Source organism: Prionailurus viverrinus, chromosome X (assembly GCF_022837055.1).
Source record: "Prionailurus viverrinus isolate Anna chromosome X, UM_Priviv_1.0, whole genome shotgun sequence".
Taxonomy (NCBI): domain Eukaryota; kingdom Metazoa; phylum Chordata; class Mammalia; order Carnivora; family Felidae; genus Prionailurus; species Prionailurus viverrinus.
In genome coordinates this window covers 105,977,457-106,004,960 of record NC_062579.1, presented here as the reverse complement: position 1 = coordinate 106,004,960, position 27,504 = coordinate 105,977,457, and the positions used below count along the sequence as shown (strand labels likewise).

The following is a 27,504-nucleotide window of genomic DNA, read 5'->3' as shown; positions in this document are numbered from 1 at the left end:
ATTAGATATTTTGAAACGAAGTTGCATTTCGATTACATCAAGACAGCAAAAACCTAAAAAAGCTAAAGAATTCAAAGCTCAGACAACTGTTCCACCTTAACTATGTCCCCTTCCTGCCACTCTAAGAATCACCATGGTAGAAAAGAATAATAAGAGAGGCCATGTGCTAACTTCCTTTTTTTAGCCCTAAGCTCTTTAAACAGACCTAAGTCTAAATGCCTCAGACATGTGTTCGAGAAATAACAATCATAGGGCTGCAGGAAGCCGTCTGGCTGCTTTGATTCTGAATAAAATTGCCCTTAACTCTTACGTACTGCTAACTGCTTATCCTCTTTTGTAATAATATCGGGAGAATGAAATCTAAGAATTCTTCAGTAGTCTTTCTAGAACTTTCTTAGGTCACTTCCTTGCCTTTTGTTATTTGAGCAAGGAGGCCCTGCCTATATCACCAAAAAAACCCTGATATATAAAAATGTGTCACAATACAGATAAAGTAGTGTTCGGTTATTCACATTGTTATATCTCTTCACTTCCCCAAAATATTTACCCAAGGGCTCCTTTGAGTGGTTAGCTGCTCAGTGTGCTTTTTCTTTTGTAGACGTCTTCGTCGCTTTTTTAATGACTCAAAATTAATACTGTTGGCTAATATAATCATAGGCTCATCGTAAATAAACTAAAAAATTCCAAAGATGTATAATATAGGCGATACAAATTCCTCTCTCCTTTGCATCCTCCCCCAGATAACCCCTCTTAGGAGCTTTTCCCGAACGCATTTAAGAGAAAGTTTGGTTTGCACGCTTTCCTGTGTCGTGTGTTGGTTTAAGGCAGGGGGCACCTCCCTTAATGGAATAAGTGTTTACTAAAAGATTTATAGTTATATATGTATGTGTAGACTTCTTAGCATTTTTTAGAAGATTTTTTTTTTCAACGTTTATTTATTTTTGGGACAGAGAGAGACAGAGCATGAACGGGGGAGGGGCAGAGAGAGAGGGAGACACAGAATCGGAAACAGGCTCCAGGCTCCGAGCCATCAGCCCAGAGCCCGACGCGGGGCTCGAACTCGCGGACCGCGAGATCGTGACCTGGCTGAAGTCGGACGCTTAACCGACTGCGCCACCCAGGCGCCCCTAGAAGATTTTATTTTTGAGTAATGTCTACACCCAACATTGGGCACGAACTTACAACCCCAAGGTCAAGACTTGCATGCTCTACCGACAGAGCCAACCAGGTGTCCCTTAGCTTTTTTTTTTATTACTGGGAATTGAGATGTTTCTGTTGATCCCTGAAATATTTTCACAGGCCTTCTTGGAATTTCCTTGGTTTTGATGATTCTCACAGCTGATTTTTACCCCTCACTACATCTTTCAGTTGCTTTGGTCTGGTTGTTACGGTCTCCACCTTTCCAGATTCACTCTAGCTTTGTTCGTTGATTCAGTGTCTTCATCCCCCAGATTGAAAGGCACAGGTCTTGCCGCCTTGCCTGGGGATTCCCCAAGGCATTGTCCAAGCATTGTCTCGAGGACACTGGAAGTAGACAGACAGCATGCCTTCATCATCATGTCCCTCGCTGAGTTGCCTTGTAGCACAGTCTGGCTGCTGCATTGTGGACTGCCCTGGGCTGTTTGTTCTGGGCTTTGGACCCTTCCCTTAGGGTTTCTTCTATACTCTCTTTGGTTTGGAGCTCAGTTAAGGACTCACGTGGCAATCTCTGGCTCTGATTTGAGCACCTAGGTAACCCTTTGAAGCGTCTTACCCAGCCATCAAGGATAGGTCTGGACAGCTGGGGCCAGGAAGCCTGCTACTTTAATTAAACCGAATTTAAACTCAGCAGCCAGAGTGATTCTTTCAAAATGGAACTTGGCTAATGGCTCCCCATCTCAAAAAGAGTAAAAGCCAAGGTCATCTCACTAGCCTACAAGGTCCTCCAGGATTCAGCTTCCCGTTGCCCCTCTGACCTCCTCTCTGACCTTTCTCCCCCTCACTCATTCCACTTCAGCCACACTGGCTCCCGGTTTCCTGTGCCAAATGGGCACCTACCTCACTTACTGATCCTCTGCCTAGGACGCTCCCTGGATGTCTACATGCCTGGTCCCCTCACCTCCTTCAGGTCTCTGCTTACTTGTCCGCTTTGCAGTAGGGCCTTCCCTGGTCACCCAAGAAAATGGAACCCTATCCCCATTGCCCCTCTCCCCCTTCCCTGCTCTATTTTTTGTTAACCATTTCTCTCCACCTAACGTAGTGTACGTGTGCTTATTTACTTCACTTACCATCTGTATATTCCCATGAGAATGTAAGCACCATGAGGGCAGGGATGTTCTGTTTTGTTTAGGCTCTCTAAGTATCTGTAAAATGAATGGATACCGTGGGGCAGGTCATTATATTCTGTTCAGCTTGTTCACTGAGCATCAGTTATATACTTGGTAGTAGTGGTGGTGGGGCTATATTAGTCTGTCCTCGGGGACCCTGCCTCTAATGACCTTACAGTCTAGTGGTCAAGATAGGTGTGTACATAGACAACTGTAACAGGGTAGCACGGGGTAAGTAACGCAGACAAAGCTCTAAGTCTAGACAAGATGCTATTGGTGCAGGCAAAAAAAAAAAAGGTTCTATGGACAATAACCTCGGCGGGAGGGGGAAGCACTTGAATCGGGCCTTGAAGGATGAAAAGACGCTTCTGACAGGTAGAAGGTTAGAGGGCATTAGTAAGTTAAAGCATGGAGGTAGGAAGGTGTGGAGTGGGTGGTAGGGTGATTTGGGTTGAGGGTAAGGCAAGTAAAGAGGAGTGGGGCTTCGGCTGGGGCTATATGAAGAAGGGTGTCAACACAAAGCAGGGGATAGTAGGGGACAGTATGTGGTTTCGAAAGCTGTTTCTAGTGGTCACGTGGGGGCTGGATGGCAGAGAAGTGGTAGGGGTAACCAACGAGGATGTGGGGAAGCCAGTAGAGACTCTTGCTGAGATCTTGGCAATCCAGAGAGCCGTGCGGGCTGCTTTTGTGATAGTGGAGCGGAAAAAGTGGGCGGATGCAGTAGATACTGTTAAAAAACAATCAGGAAAATTTGCTGATGATTTGTGATGAGCAGAAGGGAGGAGGTGAAGATAATTCCAAGTCTAGAGGTCCAGCTTGAGGGTGAGCTCCTTAAGGGCATGTGGCGTCATGCACCCAGCCAGCCAGCAAAGGTTTCTTTGCCATGACTGGGATATCAGGCTCTGTCCCGGCACTGGCGAGGCAGAGAAACCTAAGACATGAGTTTTGTCCTCATGTTTGTAGTCTAGTGACGGGGAGATCTCACTGAAGATGATGAGTTGCTTTGGGCATGTTGAGTGGAGGCACCAGAGAGTCATCGTTCTGAAGATTTCCAGCAGGTAGCTGTCATTATTGATTTGGAGTCCGGGGCAGAGCTAACAGCCGGAGATGAAACTGACAACCGACGCCATAAAGTAGTAGATGATAAAGCATAAAAATACATAGCAGATTGTCAGCGGACAGAGAGTGTGCTGTGGCTGGAGAGGTTGGAAGTGGCTTCGTGGAGGAGGTAGGGCTTGAGACATGTGGGCTGTGGATAGGTCCAGATGAGAGGGGAGGACAATCCAAGCCATAGTGACTGGTCAGGGAGGACCAAAGCCACAGAGGATCCGTGGTAGGGCTGAGCAGAGGGAGCTTGGGGTGGTGGAGGAGATCAGCTCGGTGTAATGAAAATGTCTTGTTGGGAAGGAGGTGATGAGTCTTTGTTGACCCGAATTCTTGCCCATACCACCTCTCGCTGCCTCCACAGGGTGGCAAGTTGGCCGGAACCTATTTAGGATGCTGCCGAGGGACACATTAAGTTCAGTGTTGTGCTATTTTATGTTTGGTGTAGAAAATGCACCTGTCAACATTTTCTTTCTTTAAAAAAAAATTTTTTTTTTAATGTTTACTTATTGAGAGACAGAGAGACAGAGCATGAGCATGGGAGGGGCAGAGAGAAGGGGAGACACAGAATCTGAAGCAGGCTCCGGGCTCCGAGCTGTCAACACAGAGCCCGATGCGGGGCTTGAACTCACGAACCGCAAGATCATGACCTGAGCCGAAGTCGGATGCTTACCCGACTGAGCCACCCAGGTGCCCTGCAATGTTTTATTTCTTTTCATGAAGTTCATACTGATGTATAAGCTTAGGGAAGATTTGTCTGTAAGGAGTTTTAAAAAAAATGACTCCTAGATTAAGTGCGTCTTTCATTGAAATGAAACCATCCATTTAGAGTTTTAAACCCCACGGCCACACAAACTCTTGGGTCGTTTGGGAGGTTGAATCAGGCATGGAAGTCAAGAACTCCTGTGATCTCCGTTTACTCTTGGGTCAAGCGGGTAACGCTGAGGTCACTTGAATAGTCAGTGATTCTGACCTGCATTCGTGGTAGCCTGGGGTACTTTTCATTCGGGCCGGTATTCCACGTGCCTCTGTATTGTCTTCAAAACGGAACAAAGCAACCCTGGCCCTGTGCAAACCCCCACCCTGCAGATTTCGGTGCCGTGGGAGCGCTGTGCCCGCTTTTCTTCCCTTGAGCCTGCTATGGACGGGAGCACTTTGTGCTCTGGTAAAGTCGCCCTTGGGGAGTGGCATGTTAAGTTTGAGATTCCACTGTAACTTTTGTCTAGAAGATGATTATGGTCAAGGCCCTGGGGACAGCTTCTTCCCTCCCATCAGGAGGAGACTGGTTTCAGAGGACCTGTGAAGCCACCAGTCTACTACCGTAGGAAGTGAGGAAGTAGAATATTTGAGTATCTCGTGCACGCACACGCACGCACGAGACTCCTTTCAACATGAGCTTGAGGCTGAAGGTAGGGTAGGATTTGGTGACCGTGATAATAAAAGCCTCTCACCAAGAATGATGGGACCTGGACGGTGGTGACATTATGGAGCCATTGTTCCCAGTCCTGCTTGCGTACCTCTCGTTTTCTTGTTGCACGAGAAAAATAAACCCTTTTGAACAAAAACATTTTCTCAAAGATTTTATTTCATGAAAAATGTATGTATGAACCAATTAGGCATTATATAAGCGTCAGAGGATATATTAAGGGCCTTTGCTCCTTTGTTTGAGTCAGATACCTTATAAATAAGAAAATTAGCCATTGATAACAATTTTCAGTCCTTTATTTAAAAATCAGTGGTGACCTGTAAATTAACATGTTATTTATGCATGAAAAAAAAATTCCTGCCAATACATCAGTAACACCATAAATTGTATCTTTTTTTCGTTTTTGTCTTAGAGAAAAGCTAAGGACTTTGCATTAAAATTTTCCTGGCAAAATGTCCTGCCAAGGAAGTATTGAAGCAAGTATGATCAGAACAGATATTTTAAGCAAATTCTGTTTTCTGCAACTGGTTCCGTTAAAGGGTCATTAAATCCTTCTAAGACTTTTTATTAGCAGGTAAATATAGTTATCAGATGAGGAGATTAGGTAGCTGGCTAATTAAATTTGTATTAAGGCAGCTTAAGAAATGACTCTTCCTGCTGATTGTAAACCAAAACTAAGATTGAGCTTTATATTTAGACTTCCTGTTGTAATCCCCTGGGTATGTCACATAGATGTTTCATATCCAGAGAAACCCATTGTCACTAGATTTCTTTTTGTCCCATCACCACCAACAGGCAATAGGAATCTGTACAGCAGCAGGGGACGGGGAAGAACCAAACGTTAATTGGAAAAGGCTCTTTATATCAGGATTAGGAGGGTTTCTTACGGCTTTATCTGTGGGACAGTGCTGTTGTTGGAGTTCTCTTATGCCAGGTAACCCATTTGAATTCTTCATGACGTTGGTTGATGTCAGCGATTGAGTTGAATTGAATTGAATTGAATTGAGCTGAACTGAATTGAATAAGAGGTGGTGAGAGAGACCACCTTGCCTTGTTCCTGATCTCAGGGGGACCACGCTCAGCCTTACATCTTGTGCCATGTATGTCTACGTCAGCTGCAGGTGTTTGGTAGATACTCTTTATTGAGTTGAAGGACTTCCACTTTATTCCTATTTCGGGGGGGACAGGAGGTGGGAGTTTCTTCCCCTTGAGGGATTGTTGAGTTTTCTCAGGTGCTTTTTCTGCACTGACGGGTATTATCATGCGACTTTTCTTTGTAGACTGTTAATATTGTGGGTTACATTGATTGATTTTGGAATGTTTAACCAACCTGGCGTCCATGGGGATGGATTCCGTGGTCTACAATGCTTTAAAAATGTTGCGGAATTTTATTTGCTAATATTTTGTTAAGGTTTTTTGCATCTATATTCATGAGGGCTATTGGTCTGCAGTTGTCATTTTTTTATACTATCTTTGTCTGGCTTTGGTGTCCGTGTGATAGTGACTTCATAAAATGAGTTGGAAGGTTATCCCTCCTCTTATTTTCTCTAAGAGATTGTGAAGAATTGGTATTGCCTCTTCCTTAAACGTGTGATAGCGTGCTCCAGTGAAACCATATAGGCCTGGAGATTTCTTTTTCTGGAGTTTCAAGTTTAGAAATTCAATTTCCCTAATAGTTCTAAGTCTGTTCAAATGGTCTAGTCCATACTGGGTGAGTTGTGGTAGTTTTTGTTTTCCGAAGAGTTGGTTCGTTTCACATCTAATTATCAAGTTAATATGTGTAGAGTTGCTCAGAGTATTGCTTGATCATCTTTTTTTTTTGTTTAAAGAGAGTGCGAGTAGGGGAGAGGGGCAGAGAGAGAGAGAGAGAGAGAGAGAGAGAGAGAGAGAAGGAGAATCTTAAGCAGGCTCCACGAGCAGCCTAGAGCGTGCCGGGGCTCGATCCCATGACTCAGGGATCATGCCCTGAGCTGAAATCAAGAGTCGGATCATAAACCGACTGAACCACCCAGGTGCCCCTGTCATCTTTTTGAGAGGTAGTGACAGCCCCTGTTTCACTCCTGATATTGGTAATTCGTGTCTTCTTTTGGCCTCTGTCAATCCTGCTAGAGGTTTGACAATGGTATTGATCTTATTAAAGCACCAGCTGTTTTTTTGCATCCTGTTCAGCCACCCAGGAACCTCCATGCAGCCAGTCCTTTCTTTTCGGGTCATGTTTCTCCGTCCTACTCCGCATAGGTAACATTTTGTTTCCATTGCAATCACCCATTCCTGTGGCCTTTTCTTCCTGCTTCTCCGTCTTGGCAGGCTCTCCATTACTGTTTACCCTCCCGTTCAGCCTGGCTTTTGAAAGCCGACCCTATCTTGCCGGTATCTCTAGAAAGTTTCATTTTTATCAAGACTGGCTTCCATTACAGTCGCACAAAACGATTGTGCGTTCTTTTAGAAAAAAAATGTTCTTAGGTTTGTTTGTTTGTTTGTTTATTTATTTATTTATTTATTTATTTATTTATTTTGAGAGCGAGCGAGCAGGGGAGGGGCAGAGACAGAGGGAGAGAGAGGGGATCCCAGGTGGGTTCCACACCATTAGCACGGAGACCAGTGTGGAGCTCGAACTGACGAACTGGGAGATCATGACCTGAGCTGAAACCAAGAGTCGGGTGCTGAACCGACTGAGCCACCCAGGTGCTCTCGGCTATGAGTTCTAAGTAGAACCATTATCACTACGTTATAGGAAACTGGCCTCCTAAACACTGAAAGAATTTGGTAACTGTCAATTTCAAATAAGTCTAAGAGTCCAACAGTGGTGCCTGGGAAGCACAGCCGGCTTGGTACAATACTTGATTTCAAGTCCTGGCTCTGCCACTTACAATCTTGTGAAGCCACCAGGTAGATCCAGGAGGATCTTGAAATGGCGTGAAGCTTCCAGCAACTGGCTGTACCCCACTTGTCATCACTCGGACGTGACACAGTTGGCCCAGAGGGCTGCCTTTTTGCCTTGTTTTCACCCTACCCAGCAAGGCCCAGCTGGACAATTGATTGGCACAGGAACAGTCCTGCCTTGAGCATTGCCATGTCTACAACTGTGCTTCTGGAATCTTCCCTGCCCAGAAAGTTCTCTACTGTTTTCTCTCCTGGTTTGGATTCTCACCACCCTCCAGGACTAGATCGAGTGCCTCCTGCCCAGCAAGGTCTTCTCTGAGCATCCCAGCTCAAACTGATGGCCTCTCTGAACGCCAGTAGGAATCACTGCAAATGCCATTGACCAAGCCCTTCTCGGTAGATTTACCTCTGGACATCATATTGGTTAGGAGCACAGGCTCTTGTCAAGGCACGCCTGAGCTTCAGTCTTGGCCCTGCCATGTCCTAGATACATGCCCTTAGGTAACTAACTTCACCTCCCTGGACCTGAGTGACCTTCTCTGCAAAATGCAATCATCTCTGCCTGCTAGGGTCGTGAGGCTCAAATAAAATGTCTGAAAAGCTATTAAGTGCCAAATAAATAAAAGGATTATTTTAATATAATAATATCTTACATATAATAATAATTAAAAGTCAAGGTTAAATGAGAAAATATTCATGCGATAATGTGATAGAATTACAGAGGAGCGCCTGGCTGGCTCAGTCAGTAGGGCATGTGACTCTTGACCTTGGGGTTATGAGTTGGAGCCCCACACTGGGGTTCGAGCTTACATAAAAACATAAGATTAAAGGGGTACCTGGGTGGGTCGGTCGGTTAAGCGTCCGACTCTTGATCTCAGCTCAGGTCATGATCTCACAGTTGGTGGGATCAAGCCCCACATCGGGCTCTGCGCTGATGGCACGGAGCCTGCTTGGGGCTCTCTCTCTCTTTGTCTGTCTCTGTCAAAATAAATAGAAAACACTTAAAAATAAGTAAATAAATAAAAAATTTTTAAAAAGGTTGTTAGGAGAATTACAAAACCATAAGTAAAGTAAGAAAGATCCCTCTGTGTGTATGTGTGTGTGTGTGTGTGTGTGTATGTGTGTGTGTTCACAAATACACATATAAAAAGAATGAGAAGACATGCTTAATAATGTTACTCTGATGATGGTTAACTCTGACTAATCATTGGTTTTTATGTTTTCTCTATAATTTGCATTTTTTAGGGTTGGGATGTAATAGATTTAAAACTAGAAAATATTTTTTAAAAAGAAAAATCAAGTGCGATGATATCTTATGCATTGGTTACTTATATGTACTCGACTATACTTCAGAAAGAGTTTAAAGCAGCATATAATATAGCAAGATAAAAATGGAATGTAAAACAAAATGAAGCAAAGGAGAAAATGAGGGGAGGAACGATAGTGTTAGTGACACTGTTAAACATTTATGATCGCCATCTTGTATTTTCCTGAGGTGTTTTTTCTTTTTTTAAGAAAGAACGCGTTAGGATGTCTCTTAGTCATGAGTTTAACAGGTAAGATTAACTTGGTAAAAGAAAGGCAGCATTTTGTAGCACGATGTCATGATACTCAAACGATACATAAAAGAAAGAAGAATTTTCTGCTCGTTTTCAGTGTGTTAGAGATTCTGATTATTTTATTTTTGGCACAGTAGAGAGCCCCAAGAAAGGATGGCTGCTATTACCTATGTTATAATATATGTCTATACTATACTTGTATAGTAACTTACAGGTTACAAATATGTGTATTTGGTTAGCATTAATTTGGCTTATCTGTTTTGAATGAGGTGAGTGGAGAGGCAGACTGGAATAAAGAAACGAGCCCGAATGGAGTGAAGTTCTTGGTCTGGCCCTGCCATTCATTAGCTGGGCCTTAACTTCTCGGAAATTGAAGGGGTCTGGACAAGAACCCTAGCTTGGACCATCTAGAGTTTAGTAAAATTAGAGTGTCACTTGTCGGGGAATGTACATTTCCACTGATCCTTCCATTTGACAAAATTTATAGTATGTGAGTCGACTTCAGTTATAAAATGTTCATCTTAGATCTGTGTGATCTTAACATAATTTAAATGTCTATTCCACAGAGAGACCCCTCTCCCCCAAGGCTGGCAAAGGATTCGAAACTACTCCACTTACCAAGAACTATTATACTGTGGTGAGTGTTCAGATCAGAACTAACAAAATTTCTTGACTCTCTGTATGGAACCTTTTCACTTGCTGAGCCACTGATGCGTTGAGGTGACGCTCACAGGAGACTGGGTAAAGTATCGCAAGGGTCTAATGTCAGCTGTGCTACCGTGGAGCTCTTCTGCTGGTAGGCCTCTTACAGATGTCTAGAAGTTTTACATCCACCGTACTGAAAAATTCCAAGGTAGCCCAAAGAGAAATTGGTTCATCAGTAGGCGTGATGGGGAAACCCAGCAGTTAGATATAGCCTTACCAGATATTAAGAAGGTGAGTTCCCACGTTCCTCTAATGCTATTAGTTTTAAGTGATCGCATACTGTGATTTTATTTTCGAGTCAATCAATCCATTATGGTGTCCTCCAAAATATTATGAACCTTGTATTTGAGGAGATCCCGGAGGGAAGACTGCCCTCTGGCACAGCGGGAGGCGTGGAATGACTCTGGCTTGAACACAGACATGTCAAAATATATTAGCTATAAATAGGACAGATACAGTACTCAAAATAAGTTCCCATTTGAGAAAAAAAAATTGTATTATTCTCCTTAATCTTCCCTCTGCTTTCCTTCACGTCTCCTTTCCAGACTCGGCCCAATCACTAATGAAAAGGACAAATCATTGTAAGCTCTAAGTTTTCTTGTCTGAAATAGTGTCACTTTTGAGAGAGAGAGATAGAGGGAGAGGAGAGAGAGAGAGAGACAATCTCGAGCAGGCTGTGTGCCATCAGCACAGCTCTCACGAACCGTGGGATCGTGACCTGAACCGAGATCAAGAGTCGGGCGCTTAACCGATTGAGCCACACAGGCGCTCCTTAGTGTCACTTTTCACCCAATATTGGATGTGCATTTGGACTGCATACTCCTTTCATTTTGCACATGGATAATCTTGTTCAACATCTCTATACGTAGCGTTCCAAAAGTCAGAATTGCACCCTTCCACGAGTTTGCTCCATAATGATGACATGAGTGGTCGTGGGTATGAAAACTCAAGAAGAAGCTTCATAGGGGACATGGGCAATAATCATAGGGGACAATCTTGTCACTATTTTTCTTCTTACATTTCTTTTTTTTTTATTTACAAAAACTTTTTTTTTTAATGTTTACTGATTTTTGAGAGGGAGAGTCAGAGCATGAGCGGCGGAAGGGCAGAGAGAGCGGGAGACACGGAATCCGAAGCAGGCTCCAGGCTCCGAGCCATCAGCACAGAGCCTGATGCAGGGCTCGAACCCACGAACCGTGAGATCATGACCCGAGCCGTCGTCCGGCGCTTAACCGACTGAGCCACCTAGGCGCCCCCTCCCCACCGTGATTTAATTTTTAAAGAAAGGATGCAGTCAAATGGTGGATGAAAACGTTGCAGTAGCTTCTTCTCTCTTTGCATCTGGAGTATGCCATCACACTGCTCTGGAGCTGTCTCTGCCTCTGCTGATGCTATTTATTTTTTTAAGTTTGTATTTAAAATCCCGTTACGTAACATACAGTGTTATATTAGTTTCAGGTGTGCACTACAGTGGTTCTACACTTTCATAAAGTACGCCGTGCTCATCACAACAAGTGCCCTCCTATCACCTGTTTAACTGTGCACGTCCATCACCTATTTAACTGTTCCCCCCCACCTCCCCTCTGGTAACCGTCAGTTTGTTCTCTGTGGTTGAGAGTCTGTTTCTTGGTTTTCCTCTCTTTTATTTTGTTCCCCTTTGCTCGTTTGTTTTGTTTCTTGATGAATACAATTGTATGCCATTTCTCTCTCTCTGACTGGCTTGTTTCTCTCCGCATTATGCTCTCTCGCTCCATCCGTGTCATTGCAAATGGCTCGATTTCATTCTTTTCATTCTTTTTTATGGCCGAATAATATTCCAATGGGGTGTGTGTGTGTGTGTGTGTGTGTGTGTGTGTGTGTTTAACTCAAAGAGTTAAAAATAGAACTACTTTACAATCCAGCAGTTGTACTACTGGGTATTTACCCAGAGAATACAAGAACTAATCCGAAGGGATACACGTACCCTTATGTTTAATTGCAGCATTATTTACAATAGTTGAGATATGAAAGCCATGTGCATAGCTTCTCGTACCTTACTACTCTAAACGATTCTGCAGTGAACATCTTCTACGTAGGACTTTGGCAAGGCATATGAAGAGCTGTAGCTGGATTCCTGGAAGTTCAACTATCCAAAGGCCTGAGGGCCAGGAGAGCCAATGGTGTAAATTCGAGTCCGAGGGAGGAAAAGACTGATATTTTTAGCTCAAGAAGTCAGGCAGAGGGAGCAAATTCTCCCTTCTTCTCCCTTTTTGTTCTTTCCAGGCCCTCAAAAGATTGGATGATGCCCAGCCACGCTGGGGTGGGCAGTCTGCTTTCCTCAACCTACCAAAGCCGTCTGCAGACACCCTCCCAGACATACCCAAATAATGTCTAAGCTCGGTACCTTGTGACCTAGTCAAGTTGACATGTAAAATGAACCAATCGCATCCGATAAATTTGGGCAGGATAGAGACTCCTTGAATTTGCAAGTCTGTAGATTTGTCTCCCCCTTTTCAAGTTTCCAGGGGACCGGGTGCTGATTTCTGCCCCACCCGGGCCTTGATGCAAGTTCTCCGGTGTGACCAAAGTGGCTTTGGGTACCCAGCCCAGACCTGCATGTGCCATGAGCCACGTTCAGTGTGTCTAACCGAGGCTTGCCCACTCCTGGCCTGGTGCTTGGAATAGGTGCTCAGGATCCTTCAGGGCCGTGGCAGCCCAGAGGAGGCTTTTGCTGCCCCTGACCATGGTTCCTTCCGCGTTCTCAAAATTCACTGCCGTTTGTTAAACTTCTCTCACTACTGAGAAACAGCATGCCATTTTTCTATCCATTGTTTTTCTAATAATCTTATGCTGCTTGTTGGCTTTCTCCGCCCTTCATAACTTGCTGTGACGTGCCAGGAGGCATTTAAGAATAAAGAACAGCAACAACAAAGGAAAATGGTAACGATGTGAGGCGCTGGTGTTAATTAGCTTGACTGTGGCGATCTCTGCACACTGCGTACCTATATCAAAAGCCCAAGTTATAGGGGCCCCTGGCTGGCTCAGTCGGAGCAGCGTGTGACTCTTGATCTCGGGGTTGTGGGTTCGAGCCCCCTGTCGGGTGTAGAGATCACTGAAAAATAAAATCTTTCAAAAATATATCAAGTTATACACCTCAAGCATAGACACTTTTTATTTGTCAATCATACCTCAGTAAAACTGAGAAAACAAAGAACAGGAAAAGGGATCGATGTGGCTTAGCGATCAGGCTGAATCTGTGCGCAGTGCTTAGCTCTTCGCACCCATGGTCTGTCTCACTGGGAACGTAGGACAGACGTGATAGGAAGCCACGTGGCAGAGAATGATGCAGTTATAAAGTGTCCTAAGATGGGCTTCTCAAAACGTGGTTGGGGGATCCTACCTCAGAAGGCCCCGGGGAGCTTGTTAAAAGTGCACACGTCCGGGCCCCATACCGGACTTGCTGTATATCAGAATCTCTGGCCATAGATCTCAGGAAACAGTACTTTTTTTTTCATGTTTATTTATTTTTGAGAGAGAGACAGACAGACAGAGACAGAGCATGAGTGGGGGAGGGGCAGAGGGAGAGGGAGACCCAGAATCCAAAGCAGGCTCCGAGCTGTCCGCGCAGACCCCACCACGGGGCTCGAACCCACGAACCATGAGATCATGACCTGAGCCGAAGTCGGATGCCCAACCGATTGAGCCACCCAGGCGCCCCAGGAAACGGCTGATTCTGCTGCTCACTAAACTGAAGTTGGAGAACCAGTAAAGGGAAAGGTTCAGTGGAAGACGGGATTCAAGCGTGTCGAGACTTAGCTAAGCAGAGAAGAGCTGGAAAGGAATTCAGGCAGGGGGGCTACATGGGCGCATCCCCCCGGGCAAGAGTGGGCGTGCCCGCGATCCCTCCCTGCTGGTCATAGAGTGGACTGCACTGTCTTCTTCGCCCGTCAGAATGCCCCCCGGGAAGGTGGAGTGCTGTATTCACACGCAGTGATCCGAATATTCGATTCTGGGCGCGAGCATCTATCCGTCTGCAGAGGGAGAGATGATCTCTCCCTACCTGCAGACAGGAAGGTACAATCAGTAGCGGCCAGCACAATTTATTTTTCTCCTAACTTTCTTCTCCTTCATTGTAACTTGTGGCAGATGCCTAGAGGGTATGCCTTGGAGAACCCGTACGCAGTGGGAAAGGTGGGGAGTGTGTAACATGTGACCTCACATAAAAATCCCAGGAAGCCTCCTGCAATTTCTGCTCTCACCACCCACCTTCTGCTTACCCCATTTTCCCTCTTACTCATCTCTCTACCCACCTGCTCCCACCCGGAGTTCTCTCTACCTTTTTAGCGCTTATCCGCCCCCCCCCCCCTTTTTTAAGACTTTATTTTACAGAGCGGTTTGGGGTTCACAGCAAAATCGAGCGGAACCCTCCCACCCGCACACACGCACAGCCTCACCCGCTACCAGCGTCTCCCACCAGAATCGGTGACAACTTGTGACAAGCGAAGGATCTACGCTGACGCGTCACGATCTCCCAAAGTCCATCGTTTACATTGGGGTTCCCTCTTGGTGTTGTATGTTCTGTGGGTCTGGATGAATGTATAATGGCCTGTATCCATCATTATAGTATCACACAGAGTATTTTCACTGCCCTCAAAATCCTCTGTGCACCTTCCCCTTTTAAATCCACCAGCCTGAACTACTCCCTACAATCTGCCCATTTATTCCTTCTCCACATTCCCTGTACTTTTTTTTTTTTTTTTTTTTTACCTACCCATTTCCTGTCTTACTCATCCATATACGGTTGACCCTTGAACAGCTCGGGAGTTAGGGGCGCTGACCCCCTGCACGGTCGAAGATCCATGTAGAACTCTTGACTCCCCAAGAGCTTAACCAGAAGCCTTACCGCTAACATGAACAGTTGATTAACACATATTTTGTATGTCATATGTATTACATCCTGTCTTCTTACAGCGAAGTTAGCTAGAGAAAAGAAAATGCTATTTAAAATATCGTAAGGAGCAGGGGGGTTCCCGGGTGGCTCCGTCGGTTAAGCGTCCGACTTCAGCTCAGGTCACGATCTCACGGTGCGGGAGTCCGAGCCCCGCGTCGGGCTCTGGGCCGACAGCTTGGAGCCTGGAGCCTGCTTGGGATTCTGTGTCTCCCTCTCTCTCTCTGCCCTTCCCCTGCTCACACTCCGTCTCTCCCTCTCCCTAAAAAATAAATAAACTTAAAAAAATGTAAATATCATAAGGAACAGAAAAGACATTTACGGTAAGCGGACCCGCAGTTCAAAGCTCTGTCGTTCAAGGGTCGGCTGTTTATGCATTTTAGCCTCTTAAAATAATTTCTTCATATTCTATGACTCTTTCCCTTTGGAAAAAAAAAAAGAAGAGTTATAAAAACGAACTCACTCTAAAGCCTTTCCAGGAAATGTGGGAAATATATTTTACTGGAAAATCAATAGCCCAGGATAGAGGCATAAAAGGCCGCCACCTGTTTTTCTATGGCTTCTTACCATCTGTCTCGCTCTGAATTTAGTCAAAGGTTAATTGAGCAAAAGAATACTCCGTCGCCCTTGTGAAGACAGAGTCAGGGAGGCAAAGGCAATGTCTGGATGCAGTCTATTTTAGTAAGTTTGAATGGATTTCATCTCGATCAAACTGTGCTGCTGTTTGGCTTGCCAAACCCCTTGCTTTCTGACTCACCACTGAGGCCTTCTGTTTGGGAACACATAGCCTCCTCTGTCTGCTTCCCTTTTTATCCCTTTACAGTACATGCCCTGTGGCCTGAAAAATAAAGAACCAGTCTCAGAAGTTCATCAGTTGGTCTTTTGAGATTGAGGAAAGCAATAAAAGCTCAAATGAATTTGAGAAAGAATCCTAAGTGTCCACCCTGATGAGCATTTCTGCTCGTCAGACCGCAGCCAGGGCAGCGCTATTTAACATGTTACCGTTCAATTGGGTTTTTGTTGTTGTTGTTGTTGTTTTGCATTGGTAAGTGAAGGAATCGTGGATCACCTCTGTCAGTTTAGTTTTGTAAAGTCGGCATTCAGCCACCCTCAAAACTTTCAACAATAGGAGTTAAAATATGTTTTCTGTTTAGCTCTGAAGGAGGAAATGTTTAGCTATGAAATTTGTTTCAGTTTTGCTCACTGAAAGGCGGCGGGAGATATCCGCCTGCTTCCCTCACCTTTGCCTTCTGTGTGTCCCAGGCTGGTGGGTCCAGCGAGAGTGGGACTTCTAGAACGTGCGCCGCCTCACCTGGCAAATAAAGCCACTGGAGCAGGACAGTTGGCACCTTTCGTGCAAAATCCTACTGATTTCTTGTGAAGGAGACCCAGATGATAGCGTTTTGAAGGACGTTGAAACAATAACGCTGTTTCAGTGGTGAGAGGGAGGTCGGATTCAAACAATGCTGTTTAATTGTGTCAAGAATCACATTTTATGGGGTGCCTGTGGAGCACCGTCAATTGAGCATCCGACTCTTGACTGGGGCTCAGGTCATGATCCCAGGGTCATGGGATTGAGCCCCGCATCGGGCTCCGCTCCGAGCGTAGAGCCTGCTTAAGATTCTCTCTCTCTCTCTCTCTCTCTCTCTCTGTCTCTCTCTCTCTCACTCTTCCCGTCTCCCCCGGGCACATGAGTGCACGCTCTCTCTAAAATAAGATAAAAAAAGTAAAAAAAGAAAATGAAAACCTCATTTTACGAGGTAAATAACGCCTGCAGTTTCTAATTTAAAAAGTTCCTTCGGGCAATGGGTGAGCGGATTCGGTTTGATTTTTTTTTTCTTTTGTTTTTCTTATTTTCAACAGACGTGATGATTTGGGTAGTGTCACAGCTCTAGGCAACAGTGCTCGAAAGGAGGGTGAGCATGTGAGATGGCTCGTATCCAGACCCGGTCTTTGTAGAAAAATGTGAACAAAAGGAGATGATTAGATGATTTCATCCCTTCCTGAACATTAGCAGGAAGGCACGCTACCAGCCTTTTCCCACCCTTGATACAAATGCTGTAGACAAATAAATCTTGTTAATGAAGCAGTCTGCGTATGTTTTCCCTCTTACTTACTAAAAGACGGTGCTGCTGAATTCTGGTGTAGTTCTCCCCATTTCTAAGAATACAAAATGAATATGAGTGCAGCGCATTTATGTAGGCGATTAGCTGAGGTACCACAGGCGACCCCAGCCCAGCTGGGCAGGCAGTTTCACTGATGGACAAACTAGAGTTTGGAAGGGCCATCCTGGGTAAGGACGTGGGGTCAGGGAGAAAAAAACGTATAAAGAGTTTCCATTAACAGATGAGAAGAGAAATATGTGCTTTGAGTCTTTAAAATCGCTTTTTTGGCCGTATAATTTCCATACCACAAGACTCACCGTTTTTTTTGTTTGTTTGTTTGTTTGTTTGTTTTTTTAAGTTTTATTTATTTTTGAGACAGAGAGAGACAGAGCATGAATGGGGGAGGGTCAGAGAGAGGGAGACACAGAATCTGAAACAGGCTCCAGGCTCTGAGCCATCAGCACAGAGCCCGACGCGGGGCTCGAACTCACGGACCGCGAGATCGTGACCTGAGCCGAAGTCGGCCGCTCAACCGACTGAGCCACCCAGGCGCCCCAAGACTCACCGTTTTAAACTTGCACGGGCGCGCCTGGGTGGCTCAGTGGGGGAAGCGTCCGACGCTTGATTTTGGCTCGGGTCGTGATCTCACGGTTTGTGAGTTCAAGTCCCGCACGGGCTCTGTGCTGACAACATTTGTTCCTTTGTGTCTGGCTTCTTTCACTTAGAATAATATTTTCATGGTTCATCCATGTTGTAGAATATATCAGTGCTTCTTTCCTTTTTGCGGCTAATATTCCATTGTATAGACACACGAGGTTTTGTGTAGACATTCCCCAGTTTATGGACCTTCGGATCATTGCCACTTTTTGGGTACTATTAATGACGCTCTGTGAAAATTCATGTGCAAATTTTTGTGTGGACATAGGTTTTCATTTCTCTAGTTATTGAACTGCTGGGTCATATGGTAACTCTAGGGCTATTCAAATCCTCAGCCAACTTTTTTTTTTTTTAATGTTTGTTTATTTTTTTAAGAGATAGGGAGACTGAGTACAAGCGGGGGAAGGGCAGAGAGAGAGGGAGACACAGAATCTGAAGCAGGTTCCAGAATCTGAGCTGTCAGCACAGAGCCCAACGCGGGGCTCGAACTCACGGACCGTGAGATCATGACCCGAGTCGAAGTCGGAAGCTTAACCGACTGAGCCACCCAGGCGCCCCCTTAGCCAACTTTTAATTAATTATTTTTACTGTTGAGTTGTAAGAGTTCTTTATATATTCTGGCTACTGGATCCTTATCAGATATACGACTTGTAAATATTTCTCCCATTCTGTGGGTTGTCTTCTCACGTCCTCGATAATGCCCTTTGACACACGTAAGTTTTTAATTTTTATGAATTCCAATTCATGTATTTTTTTTCTCTTGTTGCTTGTGCTTTTGGTGTCAGATCTGAAGTCGTGAAGATTTTCTCCTCTGTTTTCTTCTAAGAGTTTGGTAGTTTTAACTCTTGAGTCCATTTTGACTTAATTTTTGTATATGGTATAAAGTTGGAGTGCAGATTCTTTGGCATGTAGACACCCAGTGGTCCCAGCACCATTTGCTGAAAAGATTGTTCTTTCCCTATTGAAAGGTCTCGCACGCTTGTCAAAAATCAGTTGACCAGGGGTTCATTTCTGGACTACTCCGTTGATTTATGTATCTATCCTATGCCAGTACTAAACTATCTTGTTACTGTAGTTTTGGAGTGTGTTTTGGAATTGGGAAATGTACCCTGTACTTTGTTCTTTTCTAAGATTATAAGAGTTTGTGAAGGGTTGATATGAATTCTTTCAACTTTTGGTAGAACCGACCAGTAAGGCCATCTCATCCTGGGCTTTAAATTATGGGAATTGTTTCGAATGCTTTATTCAATGGCTTTACTTGTTATAGATGTATTCAGATTTTCTATTTCTTTTTTTTTTCTTGAGGCGGGGGAGGGGCAGAGGAAGAAGGAGACAGAATCTTTAAAAAAATTTTTTTTTTATTTTTTATTTATTTATTTTTTTTTAAATTTTTTTTTCAACGTTTATTTATTTTTGGGACAGAGAGAGACAGAGCATGAACGGGGGAGGGGCAGAGAGAGAGGGAGACACAGAATCGGGAACAGGCTCCAGGCTCTGAGCCATCAGCCCAGAGCCTGACGCGGGGCTCGAACTCACGGACCACGAGATTGTGACCTGGCTAAAGTCGGACACTTAACCGACTGCGCCACCCAGGCGCCCCCCCAAAAATTTTTTTTTAACGTTTATTTATTTTTGAGACAGAGAGAGACAGAGCACGAACGGGGGAGGGGCAGGGAGAGAGGGAGGCACCGAATCAGAAGCAGGCTCCAGGCTCTGAGCCATCAGCCCAGAGCCCGACGCGGGGCTCGAACTTGCGGACCGCGAGATCGTGACCTGAGCTGAAGTCGGACGCTTAACCGACTGAGCCACCCAGGTGCCCCAGAAGGAGACAGAATCTTAAGCGTGCCTCATGCCTAGCACAGAGCTCCATGTGGGGCTTAATCTCATGACTGTGAGATCATGGCCTGAGCCTAAATCGAGAGTCGGGCGCTGAACCGACTGAGCCACCCAGGCGCTCCTGGATTTTCTATTTCTTTTGTGAGTCGGTTTTGGTAGTTTGTATCTTTGTAGATTTTTTTTTTTTTAACTTTTTTGGGTGGTCGACCTAGAGTTTGCAATATATATTTAGAAGGAATCCGGGTCCGTTGTCACAGAGCACTATACCGCTTCACAGGTAGCACAAGCACCTTATAATAACAGAGTATACCTAATTCTTCCTTCCCACCCCTGGCATCATTACTGTCATTCATTTCATTTATACATAAACATACGTAGGCATCATATATATGCTTGTAGATAAGCATATATAATTGAATACATTGTTCCTGTTACTATTTTGAACAAACTGTTATCTGTTAGATCAATTAAGAATACAAAAAAAGTAGATGGGGCACCTGGGTGGCTCGGTCGGTTACGCGACCCACTCTTGGTTTCAGCTCAGGTCATGATCTCGTGGTTTGTGGGTTCGGGTCCCACGGAGGGCTGTGTGATGGCTGCACAGAGCCTGCTTGGGCTTCTCTCTCTCCCTCTCTCCCGTCCCCTCCTCCCCCTCAAAATAAATAAATAAACATTAAAAAAAAAAGAATACAAAAAATTCGAGTTTTTCTTTTATTTCATTTTTTTTTTATTTGAGAGAGAGAGAGAGAGAGAGAGCGTGCAAGCGAGAGAGATGGGGAGAAGGGCAGAGGGAGAGAGAATCCCAGGCAAGTTCCACACTCAGCGCGTGACTGACGCGGGGCTTGATCCCATGACCCTGGGATCGTGACCTGAGCTGAAATAGTCAGATGCTTCACTTGCTACTTCTCCCGTACTTTCTTTCTTTATGTAGATCTGGGTCTCTGACCTATATAGCATTTTCCTTCTTCCTGAAGAACCTTTTGGGGAACATTTCTTGCAAGGCAGGTCTACCGGCAACAAATTCCCTCAATTTTTATATGCCTGAGTTCTGAAGGAAAATTTCACAAGGTACAGAATGCCAAGTTGGGGAGATTTTTGTTTTTCTCAACACTTTAAACATTTCTCTCCACTCCTCTCTTACTTGCATAGTTTTTGAGGATAAGTTGAATATAATTCTTATCTTAGCTCCTCTCTAGGTAAGCTGTTCCCAACCCTCCCCACCCTTCCCCCTGGCTTCTTTCAGGACTTTTTCTTTATCATTGTTTTTTTCTGCAGTTTAAATATGATCTGCCTGGTTGGTGTTTTCTGAGCTTCCTGGATCTCTTGTTTGGTGTTTGACATGAATGTGGAAAAATTCTCAGTCATTGTTGTTTCAGGTATTTCTTCCATCCCTTTCTCTTTGTCTTCTCCTGGTAGCCTCATTAAACATATGTCATCTTTGGTATCTTGTTCCATTTTCTTTAGTCTTTTTTTCTTTCCTGTTTGCTTTTCAGTTTTGAAATCTTGTATTGACATATCCACAAGTTCAGAGACTCTTCTTTTAATTAAAAAAAAATTTTTTTTTTAATTTTTGAGAGACAGAGAGAGACAGACCATGAGCAGGGGGGAGCAGAGAGAGAGGGAGACACAGAATCGGAAGCAGGCTCCAGGCTCTGAGCTGTCAGCACAGTGCCCGACACGGGGCTTGAACCGTGAGATCATGACCTGAGCCTAAGTGAGACGCCTAACCAACTGAGCCCCTCAGAGATTGTTTTTTTAGTGGGCCAGTGTACTAAGGAGCCCACCAAAGGCATTCTTCATTTCTATTAGAGTGTTTTGGACCTCTGCCGTTTCATTTTTATTCTAAATATTTCTCTCATTCTGCTTACAGTTCCCGTCTGTTCTTGTATGTTGTCTACTTTCAGTAGAGCATGTTACATAGTTATATTAAAATCCTAGTCTCATTAATTCCAACATTCCTGCCATATCTGACCATGGTTCTAATGTTTTCTCTGTGTCTTCAAACTGCGTTTTTTGCCTTAGAGTACGCCTTGTTGCTTTTTGTTGAGAGCCAAACATGATGTACTAGTTGAAAGGAACTGCAGTAAATAGGTCTTTAGTAATATGGTGGCATGGCACGGGGGGCAGGGGCAGTATTCTGGAGCCCGGTGATTAGGTCTCAGTCTTTTGGTGAGTTTATGTCTCTGGATTACGAACTTCACCAGTGCTGCTCAGCAGCTTTCCTCCCTTAGGTGGGACAGGAAGGCTAGAGCGACTGGGATAGGCTATTTCCTTTCCCCTAGGTGGGTTAGGCTCTGACGAAAAACCCGGTAGATCAAGCTCTGGTCAAATAGTTTCTCTCTTGAGGGCAGACCTTGTTAGGATGAACAGAATGCTGTGGCGTATTTCAAGATGGCTCCCCTTCCTTTCCCCCTTCTGAAGTGGGACGGAGATTTTCCTCCTACTTCACTGAGACAACCTGGTGGCTAGCGGAGGTAAAACAAAAGATGGGCGGGCTGTCCCGTGACTGGGCCCCCTGGGGTTTTCAACTCTCAGACTGGGCCACGCTGAGCCCCCCAGCAATTCGGTCACAGTTCAGATTCTCCTGCCCTGCTGCTGAGTTCCGCAGAGGCCTCTGCTCATGGGTTTCTGCTCCAGCAAGTTTGATTTTCAGTGTCCGCTTGTCTGTCTCTCCAGTTCTGGGGGTAGCATTGTCCCCTGTGACCTCAATTCCCTGAGAAGAAGAGTTAGTTGGTTTTTTTCTTTCCCCCCCCAGTTAGTTCAGCTAGTCTGCTGATTGTTAGGCTGGAGTAATGACTTCCAAGCTCCTTAAATGCTGGCCCAGAAACCAGAAGTCCTGTTGCTTATTTTTCGATAGAGACATTTATAGCTACATATCGTCTGCCTTAAGGGCATCCCGTGAGTGTTTTTACGTTGTGTTTTCTTTTTTTGTTCATCTCAGGGTAGTTGCTGACTTCCTTTGGGGTGCCTAAACTTTCTATGGGGGGGAGGAAAGCATCGCCAGCCCGTCACTGGATTAATTTCAGGGAGCAGTGGAACCTCCAGGCCCCGGGATTTGTTTCCACTAACACCTTTCGACAGTGGTTTCTGAGGAAGACAGGAACTGAAAGGAGACAGAAGTGGCTGAGGAGAAGGCCGTGTGACCTCAGTCCTCGCTTCAGAAGCCACCCTGTGGGCGGCTTCCCTCTAAAGCAGGGATTCTGACCTAGGGCCAGTATTGTCCCTCGGTGACACTGAACAATGCCGGGACACGTGTGTCATCGCCAGGCTGGAGCAGGGGTTGGCTAGTGGCGTCTAGCATCTCTCGGGTAGAGGCCAGGGATGCTGCTAGGCTGCTGTAACGCACAGGGCGCCCCCTCACAGCGGACAGTTATCTGGTCTGAAATGTCAACAGCGCTGCCGTGGAGAAACCTTTTCTTGCCCCCTTACGTTGGCGGGACTGTCTCCTGCTCACTTAGCACCTACCTGTCCAGTGTCTCAGTGCCTCTTCACAATGGTCCCTGAGGTAGGTGAAACGTCACAATCTGAGGTGAGGCGGGTGAAGCCTTAAAACTGTAGCCAGGCTGTCAGTCGGGCGCAGAGCCCGGACGACCACCCTCCAGTCCGGTTGTGTCCCCCCAAACGCCCACAGTCGCCCGGGCCTCCGCTCGCCTTGCTCACTCCACCTTTCGAAGGCAGATCGTCATGGACTGCCCTGTGAGTACACGTCCCAGCTAAGAACGCCTCACGCTGTCTGGCCCTGCGAACGGAGTGGAAGCTCCCGGCAGGCCGCGCGGCATTCGGCCCAGAGTAGGCGTTCGGTACATGTTTGTTGAATGAATTAGGAGGTAGGAGAGGAAAGGTATGAAAATGTTGGCTTGTGTGTCTCGAGGAGCTTGAAGGGAAGGTTGGAGCTGCCCCCGGAAGAGGCTGGGGGATGGTGGGGCCTAGCACTGGTGGGGCAAGAGAGACTGTGGACCGTACGTGGGTTGTTTTGAAAGACTAGGTTTAACTCTACTTAAAAATTCACCGTGGCCTCAGATTTTTGTCCCCTAAAGGTCTTACCAAACACGTAAAGCCATTTGACGGCATTTGACGTCCATTTTCATTAAATTATCCTGACATTGAATCTGCGCGTTCTAAGGTGGCTGGTCTCCACGTTCTCCTCCATAAAATGGGAATAACGATCCTTTGTTAGCTAACTGAGCCCTTTCCCGAGGATCAATGATTTAAGCACACAAAAGCATTCTCTCTCTCTCTCTCTCTCTCTCTCTCTTTTTTTATTAAATATATTTTACTGTCAAATTGGTACCCAAACAAAAGCATTCTCAACAGTACTGTGTAAATGGCCAGGCCCCTCCGGTTATGGGTGACCTTGAAAAATTGTATTCATATGACTTATGCAATATAACCATAATCATTAAAGTAGTTTGCTAGAATGAAACAAAGGGCATTCAGATTTTGTGCTTCTCACTTACAGTGCTAGCCTCATAATTTGGTTAAAAGCTCTTTCTTACCTGGGACTGTCCTGACAAATACAAGACCCTGACCTTTGTTTCTCCATAGGTGTTACAGAACATTTTGGACACGGAAAAGGATTATGCTAAAGAACTTCAGTCTCTGCTTGTCACTTACTTAAGACCCCTGCAGGCCAATAACAAGTAAGATTTACGTTTTAAACCCGTTGCTAAATAAAGCAAGATAATGTCAGCATCGAGTCATTACTCTTATGTCACTGAATAATTGATTTTGCCCTTTAGAAGAATTTCCACAGATCACAGGTTGCCAAGAAACACGGTCAAGGCAACGGAAATTACGCAAGACGTTGCTGCTGGAGAGCTTGGCTTTCTGTCTCTTTGGGCTGTGGAAGGATTTTATCTTGTACATCCTAAAAGCGACACATGCGGTTTTACCTCGCCCCAAGAGGGCCTGCTGGTGTTTCTATGCAGCAAACATGTAAACTGGAAAGTTTCGTGCTCCCCGTGACCTTTTCTTGCCAGGGCAGAAACTCTTTCCCGCGGTCTGAGCGCGGAAAGAGTGTGGCATTTTGTGAATGTTCATAAGGGCACTTCAAGCCTGTATTTCAGCCAGGCAAAAAGAGAATGATAGAGATGTTAAAATGTTTTCTTTGCTTTTCTTTTTTTTTTTAAACAAAACATTCAAACCTTATTCTGGTCTTCGAAGTGACTGTCTGAGGCTGGAATTGAAAACTTAGTCTTCGTGAAAGAAAAATATCGACCACTCATTTTGGGTGTCTGTGTGTGTGTGTGTGTGTGTGCGCGCGCTTCTAGAAAAGCATATTAAACAGTGGCTAACTGCATTTGTTTGTGTTTATATCTTACTTGATTACCCTTTACTGGGGATTACGATGTATAAGTCAAATAGAAAATGTAGCAGTTGGCCCATGTAATGGGGGACAAAAGCCTCCTCTTTTTCCTCGGGAAGAGTTTCCTTTTGCTGGACAGCTGCCTAAAGTATTGGGCTTCAGTCAGGGAACTATGTTTCATATATTTCACGATTTTTCTCCCTTTTTTCCACATCATGTTTGCTAAGGCGTAAAGCCTGGCTGAATTTCCCAATTGGGAATTTTCCACGGCACTATGGGAATATTACTCCAGCGTGAAAGGATTTTATAGTCCTATGTTTTGTAAGAGTTTAAACGCGATCAACAACAAAGTGTCCTTTGTTATTATTATGTAAAGCACGAAGTGAATTCTGTGAATCATGCTTCTTTGAGCTGAATGGAAGGAACCCCAGTGAATCACTGGGTCCAGCGCCCGGGAAGAAATCACCATCCCCACTGAACACATACGAAAACTCAAGTCCAGAAGGGCTTACTGCCGTACCCATCACACAGCCAGGAAGTGGCCACGCTCGACCCACTGTGCCTCCTGCCACCGGTGACATGTGCCTTCCGTTTCGCGGAGGTGACAGGCAGAGGCAGGACACGGAGGCGGTGACCCTGGGAGGGGAGATGGTGAGATTTCAAATGAAGGAGTGACTGATTAGCAAGCTGGAAACAGTAAGAGGAAAGGGAAGCTGGCTGGCTGAAGGTTTTGCTTTTGACTCCCCATCATAGGGGTTTTCCAGCGTGTGGTTCAGGAGGGCGATGGGGGCAGAGAAGCTGGCAGCTTTTTATGCCCGAGGGGTTTCGGGTAACGTTTGTTTGGGTGTTCCTTTTCTTTGTCAGCAAAAATGACTCTCTGGGAAACACGCCCCTGGTATTAATACATGAAGAAGAAAGGCCTTTTAAGTCTTCAGAAAAGCCTCCTCCCCGAAACGGTCTAAGAGCATGGACTCGGGAGCTAGAACGTTTTGATTGGCATCCTGGCTTCACCCTTCACTGGCTTTGTGACTCCGGGCGATTTGCTGGACCTCTCTGTGCCTGGGTTTCCTGACCTGTAAAACGGAAGCAACAGGGGCGCCTGGGCGGCTCAGTCCGTGAAGCGTCCGGCTTCGGCTCAGGTCACGATCTCACAGTCCGTGAGTCCGAGCCCCACCTCGGGCTCTGGGCTGACAGCTCGGAGCCTGGAGCCTGCTTCCAATTCTGGGTCTCCCTCTCTCTCTGCCCCTCCCCTGCTCATGCTCTGTCTCTCTCTGTCTCAGAAATAAATTTAAAAAAACACTTAAAAAATTAATTAAAAACGGAGGCAACGGTCCCTACCTCATAAAGTTGTGGGCAGGTTACGATGCGTTATGTGTGAAACGCCCGCCTCCGTGTTAAGTGCCGGGTGAGTGTGGTTGGCGCTTCTGTTATCATGTACTGTCTGGTAGGGGAGGAGTGGACAGAAGTCACAGCGCGGAAGCTCTGGATAAAACTGTTCTGTTTGCCTTTATCTGCTCCGTTCCGCCCCGCAGACAAATCAGTACTAGTTTCTTCTCCTGGACCTCCTCTCCTAAACATTTCCTTTCGTTGATCTATGAGCATTGCAGATTGGGAGAAACTGCGTTTTGTGATTTTTCCCCTGTGCATTCTGCGAGCATATATACTGTCCTTCGATTGCTCTCCCAGCGGCTCTAGAAGACTCAAAATGCTTTACGTTTATCCCCCGTTATGGTGCATTTTGCCTATTAAGATATTTAGATAGTATGCAGTTGTAATTCGTTCACTCGTTGCACTGTAAAATGCCTAAATGGCTTTTATAAACCTTCGTTTGCTTGACGATCATTATTCTTACTGCAGGAAAAGAAAATCAAGGAAAGACGCTTTCACTTTTATTTTTTTTTAAGTTTATTTACTTATTTTGAGAGAGACAGAGACAGCGTTGGGGGGCAGGGCACAGAAAGAGAGGGAGAGAGAGAATCCCAAGCAGGCTCCATGCTGCCAGTGCAGAGCCCGACGCTGGGCTTGAACTCACGAAACCGCGGGATCACGACCTGGGCCGAAACCAAGAGTCGAATGCTTAACCAACTGAGCCACCCAGGCACCCCAACTAAAGACGCTTTTACAAATTGTTTAAGAACACGGACTTGGTGTAAATTAAAAAGCGAAAGTTAAAATCTAGGGGTTGCTTCCCTTGTCCCCTTTGCCACTTATTAGCAAATCATCGGCTCGCTAGACCAGAGATAGATGACTAGAATCATCCTTAAATTCTAGCCACTGAAACTATGTATGTTTTTTTTTTTTTTTTTTCCAGTCTGAGTACTGTGGAGTTTACATCTTTATTGGGGAACTTTGAAGAAGTATGCTCATTTCAACAGACGCTCTGCCAAGCCTTGGAAGAATGTTCAAAGTAAGTGTCACATATTGCCATCAAGATAGCCAGCAACATCGCTTCCTTGGCGTGTTTTGTTTTCCTTTTAACTGTTGTCTTAGATTAAGGGCATTTTATGTTCACTCATTTGTTACAACTCCGATAAACGGTCCCGGTACAGAGAAAACACGCTAGGTGGTGGCATTCACAGGGCCAAACCATTAGTTGTATATATCAGGGCTCTACGTGCAGTAAATTGTTCCTGACTTTACTGAAAAATTGTATTGCTTTTACTGCTCCTGGGCAGTGTAAGAGCCAAGTAA

The 27,504-nt window shown here is 45.3% G+C and overlaps 1 protein-coding gene across 6 annotated transcripts in view; it reads left to right on the top strand.

The window, feature by feature from the left end:
• Positions 1-27,504, top strand: part of ARHGEF6 (Rac/Cdc42 guanine nucleotide exchange factor 6) — a 99,363-nt gene that overhangs the window by 34,727 nt on the left and 37,132 nt on the right. For all 6 annotated transcript variants that reach the window (XM_047843211.1, XM_047843212.1, XM_047843218.1 and 3 more), the window contains 3 exons: positions 9,845-9,915; positions 24,054-24,148; positions 27,125-27,220. In XM_047843211.1, coding sequence (XP_047699167.1) covers positions 9,845-9,915; positions 24,054-24,148; positions 27,125-27,220 — 262 coding nt within the window. The remainder of the gene's footprint in view (positions 1-9,844; positions 9,916-24,053; positions 24,149-27,124; positions 27,221-27,504) is intronic.